A 15,472-nucleotide genomic window follows, 5' to 3' on the forward strand; every position below is an offset into this window, starting at 1 on the left:
TAATGTAAGTGTTGTAGCCACATGTCTTTTAAATTAAAATATGAATGTCTTGCTTGGTTTATTCTCTGTTGGTGATTTTATAAACTCGACATTGAAAAAGCTGTTGAGTAAGATACTTGAAGAGCTCTGGGTGAGTTAAGGGTTAGTAAATTTCCTGCCTTCAGAGCTGTCATCAGGTTAGCAGTAGTTCATTTCCCTTGGACCTGAAATTTACATAAATTAGCCCAGGGAGCCCAGTGTTATGGGGCACAGGAAGTTAGGGATGGTAACTCTTGGTTAGATGACCAAGAGAAGTGGTAATTTCATGCATGGAAGAGAAAACTTTAAAAATAATTGGCAAAGTTCTCTTCTTCAGCCTTCCTGTTGACATTACTCCCCAACACCTACCTCTTTCAAAATCTCTTTCCTTTTCCTTGGCATAGGCTTATGTTCCCACAAGTCTAGATTTTTTTCTTCCAATTAACTTAATCAAAGATTTTTTTGTTTAATTTTCATATCTCTTTCTCAATGTACTTATCATCAGAGTGCCATTCTTGTCTTAAATATACACAGACCAAATGTCTGTCTGTCTCCCTTCCTCCCTCCCTCCCATTATCTCCTTCCTCCCTTTTCCCAAAGAACTCAGATCCTCTGGTATAATATCTCATAACTCTCTTGGAAACTCTTTCGGCTACTTTGAAAATCTGGTGGTTCCAGTTTTTATTGTGTTTTTGGCTGCAAAGCAAAGGAAGTTACTTTTTATCAGTTTTTAACTATATTTCTCTGGCTTAGTTTACCCTCTTCACCTGTAATAAGAAATCTCTCTGAGTCACCTCTGTCCTTCCTGCTCCACTCTCCGCTTTTCTCATACTAGCCTATGGCTAGAAATCGTTCTTGTTTTACACCTGCTGGATGCTATAGTATTTTTGGCCAGCAGGTTGAGGAAAACCAGAAAATATTTTTTAAATTCTACCATTTTATCTTAATATCTATTCCAATTTGTTGTCTACTTAGTTAATATTTACAGAACTCTAACACTTCTTACTCATGTTACCAGCGAATGTGCAGCAGAGCATTAAATTAAAGGATGAATAATTAACAAATTGATAGATCACAGAAAATATCCAGAGCGCTTTATTCATCTTACTAAAATAAATCTCCGCACAGGGCTTTGAATTTATGGCCAAGAACAATTTCAAGCCTAATACTACACACAAGTTCTTAATAAGGTCCTTGTATATTTTTATACTGTAATTATCTAAATATAGATATATCAGAGGCAAGTCTTCAAATGGTATTTCAAAGCAGATTTTTATTTTAAAAATTAAAATAGTTATGTAATTTCCATTATGAAAGTAATATACAGCAGGTCTTCGAATAACATTATTTAACATTGTTTAGTTATAATGTTGATGAGGTGCTGTAGGAACTTATGTCTTGTTTATATCAGTTAGCCTGCAGTAAAATTGGTTTCCTTATATGTCATTTCACCACAGTTCCAAGAACCTACTGACGACATTAAATGATGAGGATTTACTTTATATGCATTCTGTAAAGATTTTTGAAGACAATATAAAAATTCAACTATACGCCATCCAGCCTATTGACTTTTTAATGCATATCATTTCAGTACTGTTTTTTTTATCTCTGCATATCTATATGCCTATGTTAAAAACATACTTGTTTATATATAACAAGTCTGTTAATATTATAGATAGTTAGGAGAATCAATTCAGATTTTGTAACAAAAGAAAATGGCAATAATAGAGTAGAGTATAAGGTATACGATAACTAGGAAAATAAGTACGCGTTAACTGTGAAGGAAAACAAAATGAAGACAATCTATAAATAAATTATTAAATCTGGCCTACCATATGATTTGAGTTGGAAAATGATGTAAGAATAATAAGATACATAAAAAACTTATGTACCTTTTAAACTCACCAAAAAGTTGTCTGGGAGTCTTTGCTGTAAAATGTCTGTGACTAAAACACAATTAAGTGGTTCTGTTTTTTTCTCCCTAGATATGAAAATTATACTTTTTTTCCATAATAAAAGTAATTGTGAAAAAAATTCAGAAACCTAAAACTTCCAAAGAAAATCACTCATAATTCTGTAGAGAATAAAATTATATATCATTAGACTTTTTAAATAAAATTTTTACAAAATTTGAATATAAGTGCTTCTTCATAACTTTTACTACCTAACAATATTTTGTGAACATCTCAAATGCCAAATACAGTTCTCCATAATATTTAATGGCTAAATAGTATCCTATTTTAGAATATACATTAATTTAAATAGTCCCCTGTTTAGGTTGTAATCCAGTTTTAGCTCTTCTCCATAGTGCTATGATGGATATTCTCACATATTCTTTGCATACCTTTCTGATTATTTTTTTAGGATTAAACATTGCTGGGGCAAAAGGTTTGTACATTTTTCATCTGGTTGCCAAACTGCCCCCTGGGAAGGAATAACAAATTTATTCTTACGTCTAGGGTAGGTTTAGTTTATGCTACATTCTGTCCTCATCACACTATCAGTATAACTTCAATAAATATACACAAAGTCACACACTGAATTTGCATTATGATGGAGTTTATTATGTGTTAGAATCCCTCACCATGAGGAGCTGTGTTAAGTCCAGCAGTGAGGGAAGTGTTTACATTCACGGCTCGGATTGTGGATTGTGTGGTATTTGTTTTGAAAAGCTGTGCTCTCCAGCCAGCTGCTAAACTGTGATGCCGAGTACGCACGCATTGGTATTTTGCTGTTTCTGGGACTTGGTCATAGTGCACGGTCCTTTCTCATCATAGATGAGTGACCGAGGAGGTGGTGTTCCTTTGAGGAAAATTGACAGACTCTTCAACTACATGTACTCAACGGCACCCCGGCCTCGTGTCGAGACATCTCGAGCAGCACCCCTGGTATGTGATCAAGAATGAAGTGTGGTTTTGTGAATTGCCAAAAAAAAAAATCAGTTACCAAATAAATCAGGTGAGCCATCATGTAGGCTACACCACATGCAAGAAGGGAAGCTATTAGAAAAAAAAAATTCCTCTAAATTTCAACAGCCTTTGTTTTTTGTTTTTTTTTTTTTCCTTTTAATCAAAGAGCACAAAACAAAGTATTGTTTTAGAGGTTTCATTGCCAAGCTTGATAGTGACGTATGAGTAGTTTTCATGTGGTAAACCACATTTTGATATACTATTTCTAATGTGAAGACTAAAGTAGCAGTTTTAGTGGTATTTGGTCCACACTGATTTATTGTCAGTGTTGATTTTTTCCCCTCAGGTACTTACAATTAGGAAGCTCTCATATCTAGACTCAGAAATAAAACTACGGTTCTGATCAGTTTAGTCACCAACCTGGAAATGGCTCAAATTATCATTGTTTTGCTGGTATTTTTTATTGATTGTGGTCACCTATTTTCAGGTTTAATAAGATTAGCTTTTGAATTGACTCCATCCTTGTCCTCCAAACCCCAGAAAAGCGCTTTGCCAAATCTGAGCTGTAATTCTGGAAGAACTGTTCTTCCAGGCTTTGAAAGTTATCTGGCATGTACACAGTTACACTGTAACATGATGAAACAAGATAATGTAAATCCTTTTTAGACTCTATCTAGAAAGTTCCTAAAAGAACTTCATTCTAATAGTTTTACCTGTTAGGCAGATAAATTCTGTAGCTACAATTATAATATAGTTTTTAAATGCTCTAGCAATGTGCTTCTCACCTTGAGATACATGGCACTGAGGGTAGGCATCCATGTGCCAAGGGACAGACAAGGTCAATAATAAACATGAGCATCTTATTAGATTCTGATTTTATCCTAAGAAGTAAGGGGAGACATGGGATATACTGCTTCTCTAGTAAACAAATATTGTAGAATTTTTCTGGAGAGTGGCATGGCATACTAGTCTAGACTCAGTCCAGACTGGTTCTAGTTCTGACTCTACCACATCCTAGCTGTGTAGCTTTGGGCAAATTCTTTACCCTTTAAAACCACAATTTTCCTAACTTTAAAAATCGAGTTATTGTGAGGATTAAGTAAGTTAACATATGTAAAAATATTTTGTATAGTACCTGGCACACAGTAAATGCCATGTGTTTGTTTAGGATGTAAAATTTAGGATGTGAATTTTTAAGAAAACGGGAGGCTTGCCATGGCACAGGCTACCCTATGTATATACACAGCCTTACTGAGGGGAAGACTGTTGTTAAGCTCTTTCAGAGCCTCCTTCCTGGTGTCATGACCAGTTTGTAAGTGGACCCAGTAAGCAAGCACTGGGGCAGCTGGAGAAAGGCTGCCTAACACCCACAGGAGGGGTCGTCTTGCTGCCTGATTACTGAGCACTTCTTCTATGTGACTGCCTTTTGGTGGGTATCTGCATGGACGGAATATCTTCACACTGTAAGCCCATTCAGAGAAGACCGTCCATGTTCCTCTCTCTCGGACCTCCTCATCAGTTATGCAATTTTGTTCTTTGAAAGTCCCTGACCAGCCAGTCTGTTTGCCACTGCCTGCGAGTCCATGTAGGGGTTCTACCTCAAGTTTTGCCCACTGGTAGGATTTACTTTCACTCCTGCCCATGACAGAGATTGTAGTGAAAATGCAGTCCACTCTGGCTGGTGCTGGCATACAGTGTAGCTCCATCAGTAGACCAGGCTCATGCTGTTTTTCTTCACCGTGAACTATTCCTAGAGGAAGCCCCACAAGTCCATAGGAGTGGTTGAGGGAGAGGCAGTGATAAAGTAGATCAAGCACCATGGGATCCTGAGTCACCTGCTTGTGCAGTTTGTTTGGAGCCATATCTGGAACAAATGAACATATTATTCAGGATCCCAACAGAAAAGAGCTCATTCAAATTATGATAACTAAGGAAGGCTTATTTAAAAAGAGACAAATTACAGAGCTACAAGTAGGGATAGTACAAGAATCCAGGGCTAGCAGCAGTAGAGCTGTCACCACCCAGAATCAAAGGGAAGAGGAGAAATTAGCAGAACCCAGAAGAAGGAAAGGTTGCGGAAGCAGCTGCTTACTATCAAGGGGCCCACCGTGCCCAAGGGAGGCCACGACCTCAGTGGGAAGGGAGCAGGGGAGTGAATGCCCTGACTTGACTCTCTGAACTCCTACTGGGTTTCCCATTGGCCCGACCCATGACCCACTGAAAGCAGAGCGCACTGGAATCCAGTGACATCATCCATTCAAGTCAGGCTCCCAGGGCAAGAAGTGTGGAGAATGCATAGTTGATTTGAAGGGGCAAAAGGAAACTCTAGTTAGAAAAATCAAGTAATAAATGGTGGAGGCAGGTAAAGCTAGAGCCCAGATTTGTTTATAGCACTCTGATTCCTGAGTCAGAGTAACTAAAGTGTAATGTAGAATGTCATTGAATATCTGACTTGGTGAAAAAAAAAAAAAAAACTTTCACATTTATCTAAATGTTTTGCTTTGTATTAAAGAATCAGTAGGATTTATGTAGGTAAAGAAGGCCATTCCTAATACTGGGAACAGGGTGAACAAAGACAGAGAAGCGAAAAATAGCATGATATGTTTGAGGAACTTAAGAGCAGGAGATTTAGTTCAGCTGGACTGGAAAGTGGGAGGTGGAGACCTGATCTTACCTGATCTTGAAAGCTCTTTTTAGAAGCTTGGATTTTTATCTCAAGGCAACAGGTTGGAGGTGAAGGGTGGGGTGGGGGGATCTGCGCTTTAAAGAATTTTAAGCAGGGAAGTGACCTTTCAGTGAGAATGAAGAAAGTAGACCTATTAAGGATCTCTCCAGGTGTGGAGCACAGGCTGGACATTCATGGTATGAAGTCATGAGACATATCTTTTAGGCTGCAGCAAGGCTTTTTCTACTCTTGCTTCTAAGAGAGAGAACATGTTTTATATGATATTGCCCAAAGCAGTATTGGGATACTCTAGAGCAGGCCAGTGAAGAAAAGTAACATGCTTCTTCTAGACCCCCACGAGTCATTTATAGGAAATGAAGACTTCTGAATGATTGGAGGAGAGTCGTCTAATGGTCTCAGCTAGGCCTCAGGTGGATCATTATCAGTACTTAAGTATCAGCAGATCTCTCAGATGCAGGCTCTACTAGCCCTGGGTACTTAGTTGCATTTATTTTCATTAGAAAAGTATTTCTGTGTGGCTTTCTGAATAGAATTTCTTTCTTTTTTTTTTTTTTTTTATGCAACAGGCTGGTTTTGGGTATGGATTGCCCATCTCCCGTCTTTATGCACAATACTTCCAAGGAGACCTAAAGCTGTATTCCCTAGAGGGCTACGGGACAGACGCAGTGATCTACATTAAGGTAGTAATGATAGTCTTCTTGAGGGAATGAGACTTCTTTTGATTAGAAGAAAAGATGCCAGTATTTAACTGTAATGAGGTTTTCCTCTACCTCATGTTGTTAAAAGTATATGGCTTTTTACATAGGACCTCATCTATTTTGACAAATGATCTTCTTGACTGTGGGAAAAGATCTGCTCTTATCTATAATGATCAGGACTATGGTTGTTAATAGAAAAAAAATTGGGTCAAAGTGGGGAATCATAAAAAGTTTATAACTTACAATTTTAATTTTTACATAAAACACATTAATGGACGTATATCCACCAGTCTTTTGATGTACTGCCAAGTCCTTTTCTTTGTATATGGATCTGGAGACTAAAGCTTTAGTTATCTTTCTTGCAGAAGCTGTACATCAGAATGCATATATTTTTTTTCTTTTTGGTTTCTGTAAAGAAACAACTAAGTACATAATTATTTTTGATTTTTATGCAGTCCTTTACAGATGTCTTCCGACTCTGATTTGACAGCACTTTTTATGTGACATTTCTCATAAATCTTTCCAAAGCATTCATCTTAGTTTTCAAAGAACCTTCTTCATTTATTTTGGCACTTTGTTTAAGTAATGCTTGATTAAATTTTGTATTTACAATGACAGATGGACTTGCATAAATAGATTTGAGAACAAGCACAGGTGACTCTTGGTAAGCCTATAGCTCACCTGGTAGGAGCAGAAGCACTGAGCCTACTGGCCTAGGACGTTCCATGTGTTTATGCAGAGATCAGTATATTTTACAGGGATGGAGAGCCCTGAGCCTCATCTGTTCACTAGATTGGTTTAAGCTGTGGGCTGTTGGCACCTAATTTAATGACTCTAGTTTCTTGTCCTGGCCACTAGATGGCACCGATTTTATAGGAAATGCCAAAGACTTTATATTGGAAAAAATAAATTTAACTGAAAAGGTTAAATTCTTTCAAGATAATAGTTCTTTTTTTAAAAAAAAAAAATCTCAATTGTAAGGGACTTAAAAAGGGCAACATGAGGCAGTATTTTTATCATTAAATGTAACATCTTTGATCCAGCCAAAAATCAAGGGGTGCTGGCAGTTCTGGCATAGTTAAAAAGAATATGTAAGTGAAAGGATTTTAGTTCCATTTTGGAAGAAATAGATGGCAGGAAGTCTTATAGAATCATTAAAATCATCAACTTCAAAGACTTTCCTTAGCATTATCAGAATGAAGTTTACAGTTCAATATTTTCTACATCTTGGGGAATGCCTGTGGCTTAAGGTTGGAATTCTACTGAAATATCCCAACTTGAAGAAGATAATGAGAACGATAGTTTATCTCAGGTTCCAGTGATTTACAGGAAGCTGAAATAGGATAGTGAATTAATGTAATGATATGTTGGAAACTGAAATTATGTGTGATATAGAAATCATATATGTTATAACTGAAATTGGTGACTTTAATAGGAGGAGGAAAGGACACAGGATCAAACCCAGGGCCACGAATGGTTCATGAAAAAGCCAAGATGCCTTAGACATAGTTTTATATTTATTGATGATAATATGTTGAATTTTTTAAAGTACAGTGACTATACTAAAAAAAAGTATTTCTTCTAATAACTAATTAAAATACAGTTCATTAAATAATTGTACCATTATGGAAATTAATGTACACACGTCAGTTTTTATGCTTTTATACTTACAAGACTTTTTCAATTAACTAACTTCCGTTCTGGGTCATGTTTTATAAGAAGTGTCTGTTACACCTGTGTAAAATTTTAATCCAGTGGCTTCCAGGTGGCTGGAGAATTACTGCAAGCAACACACTCAGTCAACATGCACCCCAGGCAGTGCCATAGACTTACTAACACATTTCAAATATATACACTATTTAAAAATGTATGGAGATGGTGTTATGATTAATAAAATACAAAGCAAATACAGTATTGTTTAACTTGTACAACCTTTTTGCCACTGTATATTTTCTCAAGTAATGGATCCTAAAAACATGCCAGCCTTAAGTCTGTCTTTTCTTTCAGGCTCTGTCAACAGACTCAATAGAAAGACTCCCAGTGTATAACAAAGCTGCCTGGAAGCATTACAACACCAACCACGAGGCTGATGACTGGTGTGTCCCCAGCAGGGAACCAAAAGACATGACAACGTTCCGCAGTGCCTAGATACACTTGGGACACCTGAGAAATTCACCTGTGGCTTTTGTATTAAATTTGGAAGGGATGGTGTTCAGAACTACATTATACCAAATACTTCATGTGTTCTTTTCACAATTAACTATTTGGGTAGAATAAATGGAATCTGAATTCCATTTATGTCTGTTAAACCTCCTAAAGGATGAAATTGTACCTATCTGACACATTTTCACAGTTAATTGGACATATTTTTAAACAACTGTAATTTTAGTCAACTTTTGTCTTTATGGTAGACTTCAGAAGAGTAGAAATCTTTGAGTCTCTACAGGAAGCTGTGTGGTTTTTTAGAATACTGTTCATTTAAGTCTGCCGGAAACATTTTCTTAGTTATATTGATTAGCTAGTTAGCCATCTTTCTGTTGTTCGAGGGAGTTCTGCCATCTTTTATTTAGTAGTGGAAACTGTAATAAGACAGTCTTCATGTTTACCACCGACTAACTACAGGTAAAGCAGAAACAGTTGTCTTGTGAGGATAGAACCAGCCACCTTTCAGCAACTACATGCATTGTCTTAGCTCTGAAGTTGATTTATCATTTTAAAATTTTACTGCAGAAGATTGGAATGACTAGTTCCCTTTGGATCTAAGCCACGATCATGAGCAGTCCGGTTTGAATTTGCTTGTGATTAATGTGAGCGGAAATTTTTATACTAAAAACAAACTAGCAGCTGCTAACATTCTAGAGAAGAAATTGAGGGCAAAGCAAAGAGGCCCAAAAACTCAGCTATCAATTGTTGAGATTACCTGGGGGACCTTTTGAGAAACAGCTTTTCTGGGTCCTACTCCAGACATGCTGAATTAGACTCTCTATGGCTAGAGCTCAGAATTCTCTTAAAAGACTTCCTAAGTGAGTCTGCTGCATCGCCTAGTTAGGGGGAAACCATTCTTTTACAGTAAATAATGATGTTATGACATTCACTAAAGTAACAGAAATTTTTAGGTTTTTATTTTCACCTATTGAAAGGTCAGACTTATAGACTCTAGGAGAGACAAGCCGAATCTCAAGCCTGGTGCAATTAGAAGCATAATTAGAAGCAGAAAACAAAATGACTACTGGAGAATAGTAGTTACCTGAAGGATCAGAACTATAAATGCACAAGTCTTGACAAAGAGCATATATTCTATGAGAAATATCTAGATATCGCTAGCAGGAAAGAGTCAATTTGGGCTTATAACAATCCTTTGCATTTGTGTGGTACTGTGTAGTCTACAGATACTTCAGTATGTTATGATAACTGTGGGGCTTTAAAACAGAGAGATACAGAGCAGGAAGCATCATCCTTGTGTTGAGACTCAAGAGTGTGGCCCAGAGTTGCACAGAATTGGAGCCAGGACCCAAATTTTATCTGCTGGTCACTCCGTCAGCTGCCAGATCTGGGAGACCATGAAGGTAGGAGACTGCGTTGATAGTCATGCCTAATCTTTTAAGGTGATAGGGAAATACATTGACAATAAATTTTAAAGGAAGATTTTAAATGTTTAAAGAACAGCTTTACTACTTAAATGGGAGATCTTTATTATTTATCTGGAAGATACATTGAATTGAAACACCTCATTCTCAAAAGGATTATATAAGCTTAACAACTCTATATAAAGTTGTAGATTGGGAGGAATTTTGGAGGGCAGTTAGTCCAGGACCCTGATTTGAAAGATAATGATCTTGAGACTCAGGATAATTGGTTTGCCCAGGGCTTCTTAGCTAATCTGACCAAATATTGGAGAAAAAGATCTTTTACCTAACCTATTGTTCTTTAATTATGTATTTTGTGAAAAACAATAGGAGATGCTGATAGATGATTTTTATTCAATATGTTACAATTTTTTAGTTTTAAATTACACTTCTTGTAATGATAAAATATTTTAGAATCCTTTGAATCAGAGTATCTACTTTTTTTCCTAAATGAGACATTTGTACAACTGACATAAACTTGATGTTTTTACTTAAGAAACACCTCCCTTTTTATTTAATAGATAAGAAATGGTGTTATCTAAAGAACAGTGAAATCTTTTCCTCTAGCTTCTTTTTAGGTATAATGTTTCTTTACTTTGTTATTGTGGTAATGGACAGAAAATTACAGAAATATTTGGGGGGAAGCTTTTTCCTAGTTGGTTTTAAATCGTTGTGCCACCCAAAAAATTTTTAGATTTTTACACTATTTTGTCCACCAGCATTTAATGTGATGTCATGTAGATATAAAAATATACTGAAGGATAAGAATTGATACTAAGTGATTTTTATAACCTAGGCATTTAATGAATGTGCCAACATTTTTTAAGAACCATAAAACTGTTCTGCCCTATATTTAAAATACTGGTTGGCTTTATATATCTTCATACTCAATAGCAATCATTTTCTTGCACTGTGAAGTTTTTACATGAAGATGGTGAAGTGGAAGTCTACCATATTATTTTATAAAATGTTTTGTGAATGGCAATAAACTGAAAACATGGATCAACTCTTATTTTGAAAATTAAATTGGGTCAATTTAGATTTTGAAAATGTCCTTTTAAAAGAGTTTTTCATCATTAAGGGTCAATATTCTATAAACATTCAAAAATTTGTAGCTAAATGGCTTACACTAATTCTGGTTACCTTCAGCAGAGGAAGTATTTTGAACTTAGATTTCCAATGTGTATATTCTAATGGAGAAAGGCAGAGGGGGAGTTTTGTATGATTTGAGTTATCCTAGACTTTTATTAACCAAACAACCACAGATGATTTATCACATAAATGAAGATCTGTTGTGTGATTTATGAAAGGTTGTATTTAACTGTTCTTTGAATAACTTTCACAATGTAATTGTAGAAAAGGTCTTAGTTGAACCTGCTTTACCCTTCTGCTTATACCAATTGAAAATCAGTTCTAAACTCCTTAGATCAAAGATAGATTCTTATTCTATTTCTGATTGTTGGGATAGTACCACAATGTCCCTTCATTGTTAAAGCCAACAAATTCCATAACACAACACCACAGATAAAGAACTGGGGACACAAACTCTTAGTGTTATGGTTCCTTTTTTGCCTGTGGCTGATCAGAGAGGAAGCCAAAAATCAGCCATTTGCAAACATCGCTTTTGCTGGAGGAACTTTTCATCATATGATTAACTTCTGGCCCCAATAATAAATTTTCTTTACAGTGTAGCCCAATGTACTTGAAAAATATTTCTTACAGTGTAGCCCAATGTACTTGAAAAAAAACTATAAAAGGATTTTATGTGTTAAAAAAGAAGGCACCACTGGTTTGCTTAGTTCTGGCATTTTTAAGCTATTGCACCTTTTCTATTTACATGTTTGGAAAGAATTAGACATCATACCACCTACTTTTTTTCTAGAGTCTTCGCATTTCTTTAGCAATCACTAAACAGGCTTTTAACAGCAAAAGACAATTGCTAGTGTTTGCTACAAAACTTTAGTCTTTTTTTTCTTGTCTTGGAAAAGCTGTTATTTATATCAGGGAATAGTGACAGCTAACTTTTACTTGGTTAAATTAGAGATTTTTGAGCAAAAATATACAATTTTTATTGGTAAGATAAACCAAAGAAAGTCCCATTTGAGTGTTGTCTTCATTCAGGAGTTATTTTCTGAAAGTTTAGAACTGTACTTCTGTAGTTGTCACATAAAATATCAAAAATTTGTAGTTTTGAGTTGAAATGTTGATATCTATTTATAATAAACTAAAAATGGTGAAAAATTCCTTCAGGAAAGAGTTTATGAGGCCAGGGTATTTTAAAATTTAACTCAAATGTAAAAAGACACAGTATTCTTGCCATCGTTTTATACTTAGATGTCTTTCATTAAGGGATCCAAACACTAGAAATAAAAAGACAAACAGATAAGCACCATACTCAGATGGCTTTTCTAGGTCATGAAATTTCTCTGTATCATTTAAGAGCCACTCAGTTGATTGGATTCAATTTTTAGTGAGACAATTTGGAGGCTCATAGATAATTGGACACTTTCATAAACCACATTAAATGTTATCATTTTGAATTTCTATAATGGAAAAACAGGTCATTCTCAAATCATGGAAGGTTATTGTGACTAGTAATAATAGGCAAAACAAAATTTTCTTGCCTCAGACCTATGTTTTCTAAAGAGATAAAGTTAATACTAGATATTTTTGAGATAGCACACTAATGCACTTTTAATTTCCAGTCAGCAGATAGCAGCACTTGATTTCAGTTCAGAGAGAAAGTTACAGTGGTGTTCTGTGTAATGCTGTGACCTGTCCACTCAAGAGCTTTCGGAAAATGATTAAGTTAAAACTGAATACAGTCAAATGGAAGATTCTCTGGTTTTTCTTGGAAGGGGGAACATTGTGGTACTTTGGTTAAATACCTTTAATTTAACAAGGTAAAAGACAGTTTTTACTACTCTTCAGTGTAAACAACTGTTTTTTTTTCCTGTTATGTATCATATTAAACACAATATGAAATTTTATTCACTATAAAGGAAATAAGATTTTATGTTTTTCTCTAGCTTTTCTCAGAAATATTCCAAGTAAAGTGAATTTGATTTACTGTAATTGACAGTTTTATGGCTGTAGGCACTAAACTATCCACTGTACTCTTTAAAATAAAGACACAGAAAAATTCTTCAGACAACCCAAAGAAGTAAAAAAAAAAAAAAAAAATACATTCCTGGATACTAGGTTTATAAAATGGGTAATATGCATTTCCTTAAATCATCAATGTAAGGCACGATTATCCTGTTGTCTATGTTTGCAATATTGTCCCCAAAGTGACCTGAATTATCCATTCTACAAATGTGCTAGGCCCTGTGCTCAATCCGTAGATTTTTGATGATGAGTACAAGTCGTCACAGGCATTCACTTTCAATTTGTAACTTTCCAGCTAAATTATCTCTTGCCCATCTATATCTTTGCTGTGAATTCTGTAATAAATTATTTCAGGTTTATGTCTTCCACCGTGGCTCTTCTTGATTTGCCTTCTCTGAAATGAGTTAACTGTGTCGCTAATTAGCTGTCCCTCTAGTTCTGGTTATCATTTGACAGACACATAGGTGTCCAGTGTATTTAGGCATCCCAGCCCCAGCCCCTAATGCCCCTCGGGGCCCTGAGCACCAGCCGCACAACACCTCCTTGGAGGTTCAGGAACCAGTCATATGAGCTCCTCGTGGCACTTAGGTTTTTGTAACATCATGTCTTCCCTTTTGTTCTACAGCCCTGGATGGGGCCGAGAAATTATTTTCTTGCAATTATTAATCTTTGAGTTATTTCACAATTGCTTTTTTGTTCTTTCAGTTTTCTGACACCTGTATAATCGGTTCCCTGCAATAAGTCTCTTCTTTTTGAAATACTTAATTTCCATCTGCCATATTATTCCTGACCAATACAGCTGTTAAAATAGCAAACACATACCTAAAGTAGTGTTTCAGCAGCAGAGAAAGGTTTTAATTTTCTAAACTCCATGTTTGAATTCAAGTAAAATGCTTGTTAGGATCTTAGGGTTTTGGTAGCATAAAAATCGAATCATTTGCTTGTAACAACTGGAAAATTGAACTAATAAAATCAGATTTAGGGTGGAAGAAGGAAAAACAAACCCTTCAATATGGCACTTAGCAATGATTTAGATTTATGATTGACAAGTCCATAGTATAAAATACTTTATAAACTTACAAAAGTACTAGTAAGATCTTCATATTATATATGACCTTCTGAGTGAATATTTTCCTCTTCCTTTCAAAACCAGAAGGAAAACCGCAAAATACCAAAACTCAACCAGAATGAACTAGGTGATCTGCACAGTCCTATAACCATTAAATAAATTCGTTAATGTAAATGCTTTCGAAAAAGAATCTCCAGGCCCAAATGGTTTACTGAAGAATTTACCAAACATTTAAAGAAATTAATGTGAGTTTTACATAATCTCTTCCAGAAAAATAGAAGAGGAGGTGGCACTTTTCAACTCACTTTATAAGGCCAATATTACTCTGATACCAAAACCAGACAAAGACAGTACCAAAAGAAAAACACAAAAAACAAAGAAACATACCAACATCTTTTGAGGCTCCAGGTGCCACAATTTTAATAAAATATTGACAAATTGAATCAAACAATGTATAAAAAATGTATGCCATAACCAAGTGGAATTTATTCCATATATGCAGGGCTGGTTCAACAATCAAATATCAATGTAAGCTAACAAAGAAAGGTAATAGTATCAATTGACACAGGAAAAGCATCAGAAAATTCAACCCCATTCATCTGATACTAACCCCACTGTTAGGCAACTTTCCCATCCTCGACACTCCCCTTAATAAGAATAATTAATGCTTTTCACATCTAATTCTGTGAAAGAGTCAGATTTTAAAAGAAATACATGGATGGAAATAGGTATATCGAACAGATTTATTGTGTCATGATTTTCCAAGACAATTTAAAAATGTAATTTTTTTTTTTTTACATAGAGAAAATAGTGTTTTTCTGGAGAAATAATGTAGTTAGAAAGATCATAATTCCTCGTATGATGTATGCTTTACGGCACTAAGCTAATGAGCATCATAGCATCTCTGTTCCCAAGATCTACCATTACACATTAACATTTAAGTGAATACGTTCATTATATAACCAAGATGGCAATTTCCAAAACCAAATTCAATTACTAACTACTTTATGAATCTGAGGTTTGATTTAAAGATTGACCAGTAGGTTTTTCCTATGGTGGACTTCAGCCATCTACATGATTATATATATACATATAGCATGTCAGTAAAAACAAATGCTGTTACCTTGTATTTTAATTAAAGCCCTTGCTACAGAAAAGTGTCAGTTGGGTACTCGGAAGCAGATACTGAGAGTAAGGGGAAAAAAGTGCTGATGGGTAACTAGAACAAAATTTAGAGATTATTGAGGAAATGGTATTGAGCCTTAGACCATGATGCGGGTCTGACACTCCTGGCCTACATAATGAGGATCGCAGGACAAAGATTGCCAGGAGGAGCGCCTTTTGAGTCAGAAATGGCC

At 35.5% G+C, this 15,472-nt stretch overlaps 1 protein-coding gene across 3 annotated transcripts in view; it reads left to right on the forward strand.

Moving 5' to 3' along the window:
* PDK1 (pyruvate dehydrogenase kinase 1) overlaps positions 1 to 13,411 on the forward strand; it is a 31,861-nt gene extending 18,450 nt beyond the window's left edge. For 2 of the 3 annotated variants that reach the window (XM_006921197.2, XM_006921198.2), the window contains 3 exons: positions 2,796 to 2,906; positions 6,180 to 6,293; positions 8,319 to 13,411. In XM_006921197.2, the coding sequence (XP_006921259.1) occupies positions 2,796 to 2,906; positions 6,180 to 6,293; positions 8,319 to 8,459 (366 nt within the window). In that variant the 3' untranslated portion in view covers positions 8,460 to 13,411. The remainder of the gene's footprint in view (positions 1 to 2,795; positions 2,907 to 6,179; positions 6,294 to 8,318) is intronic. The other variant, XM_025039337.1, reaches the window with a different exon arrangement.
* The last annotated feature ends 2,061 nt before the right edge of the window (positions 13,412 to 15,472 follow it).

This window comes from Pteropus alecto, unplaced genomic scaffold, assembly GCF_000325575.1.
Source record: "Pteropus alecto unplaced genomic scaffold, ASM32557v1 scaffold3, whole genome shotgun sequence".
Taxonomy (NCBI): Eukaryota; Metazoa; Chordata; class Mammalia; order Chiroptera; family Pteropodidae; genus Pteropus; species Pteropus alecto.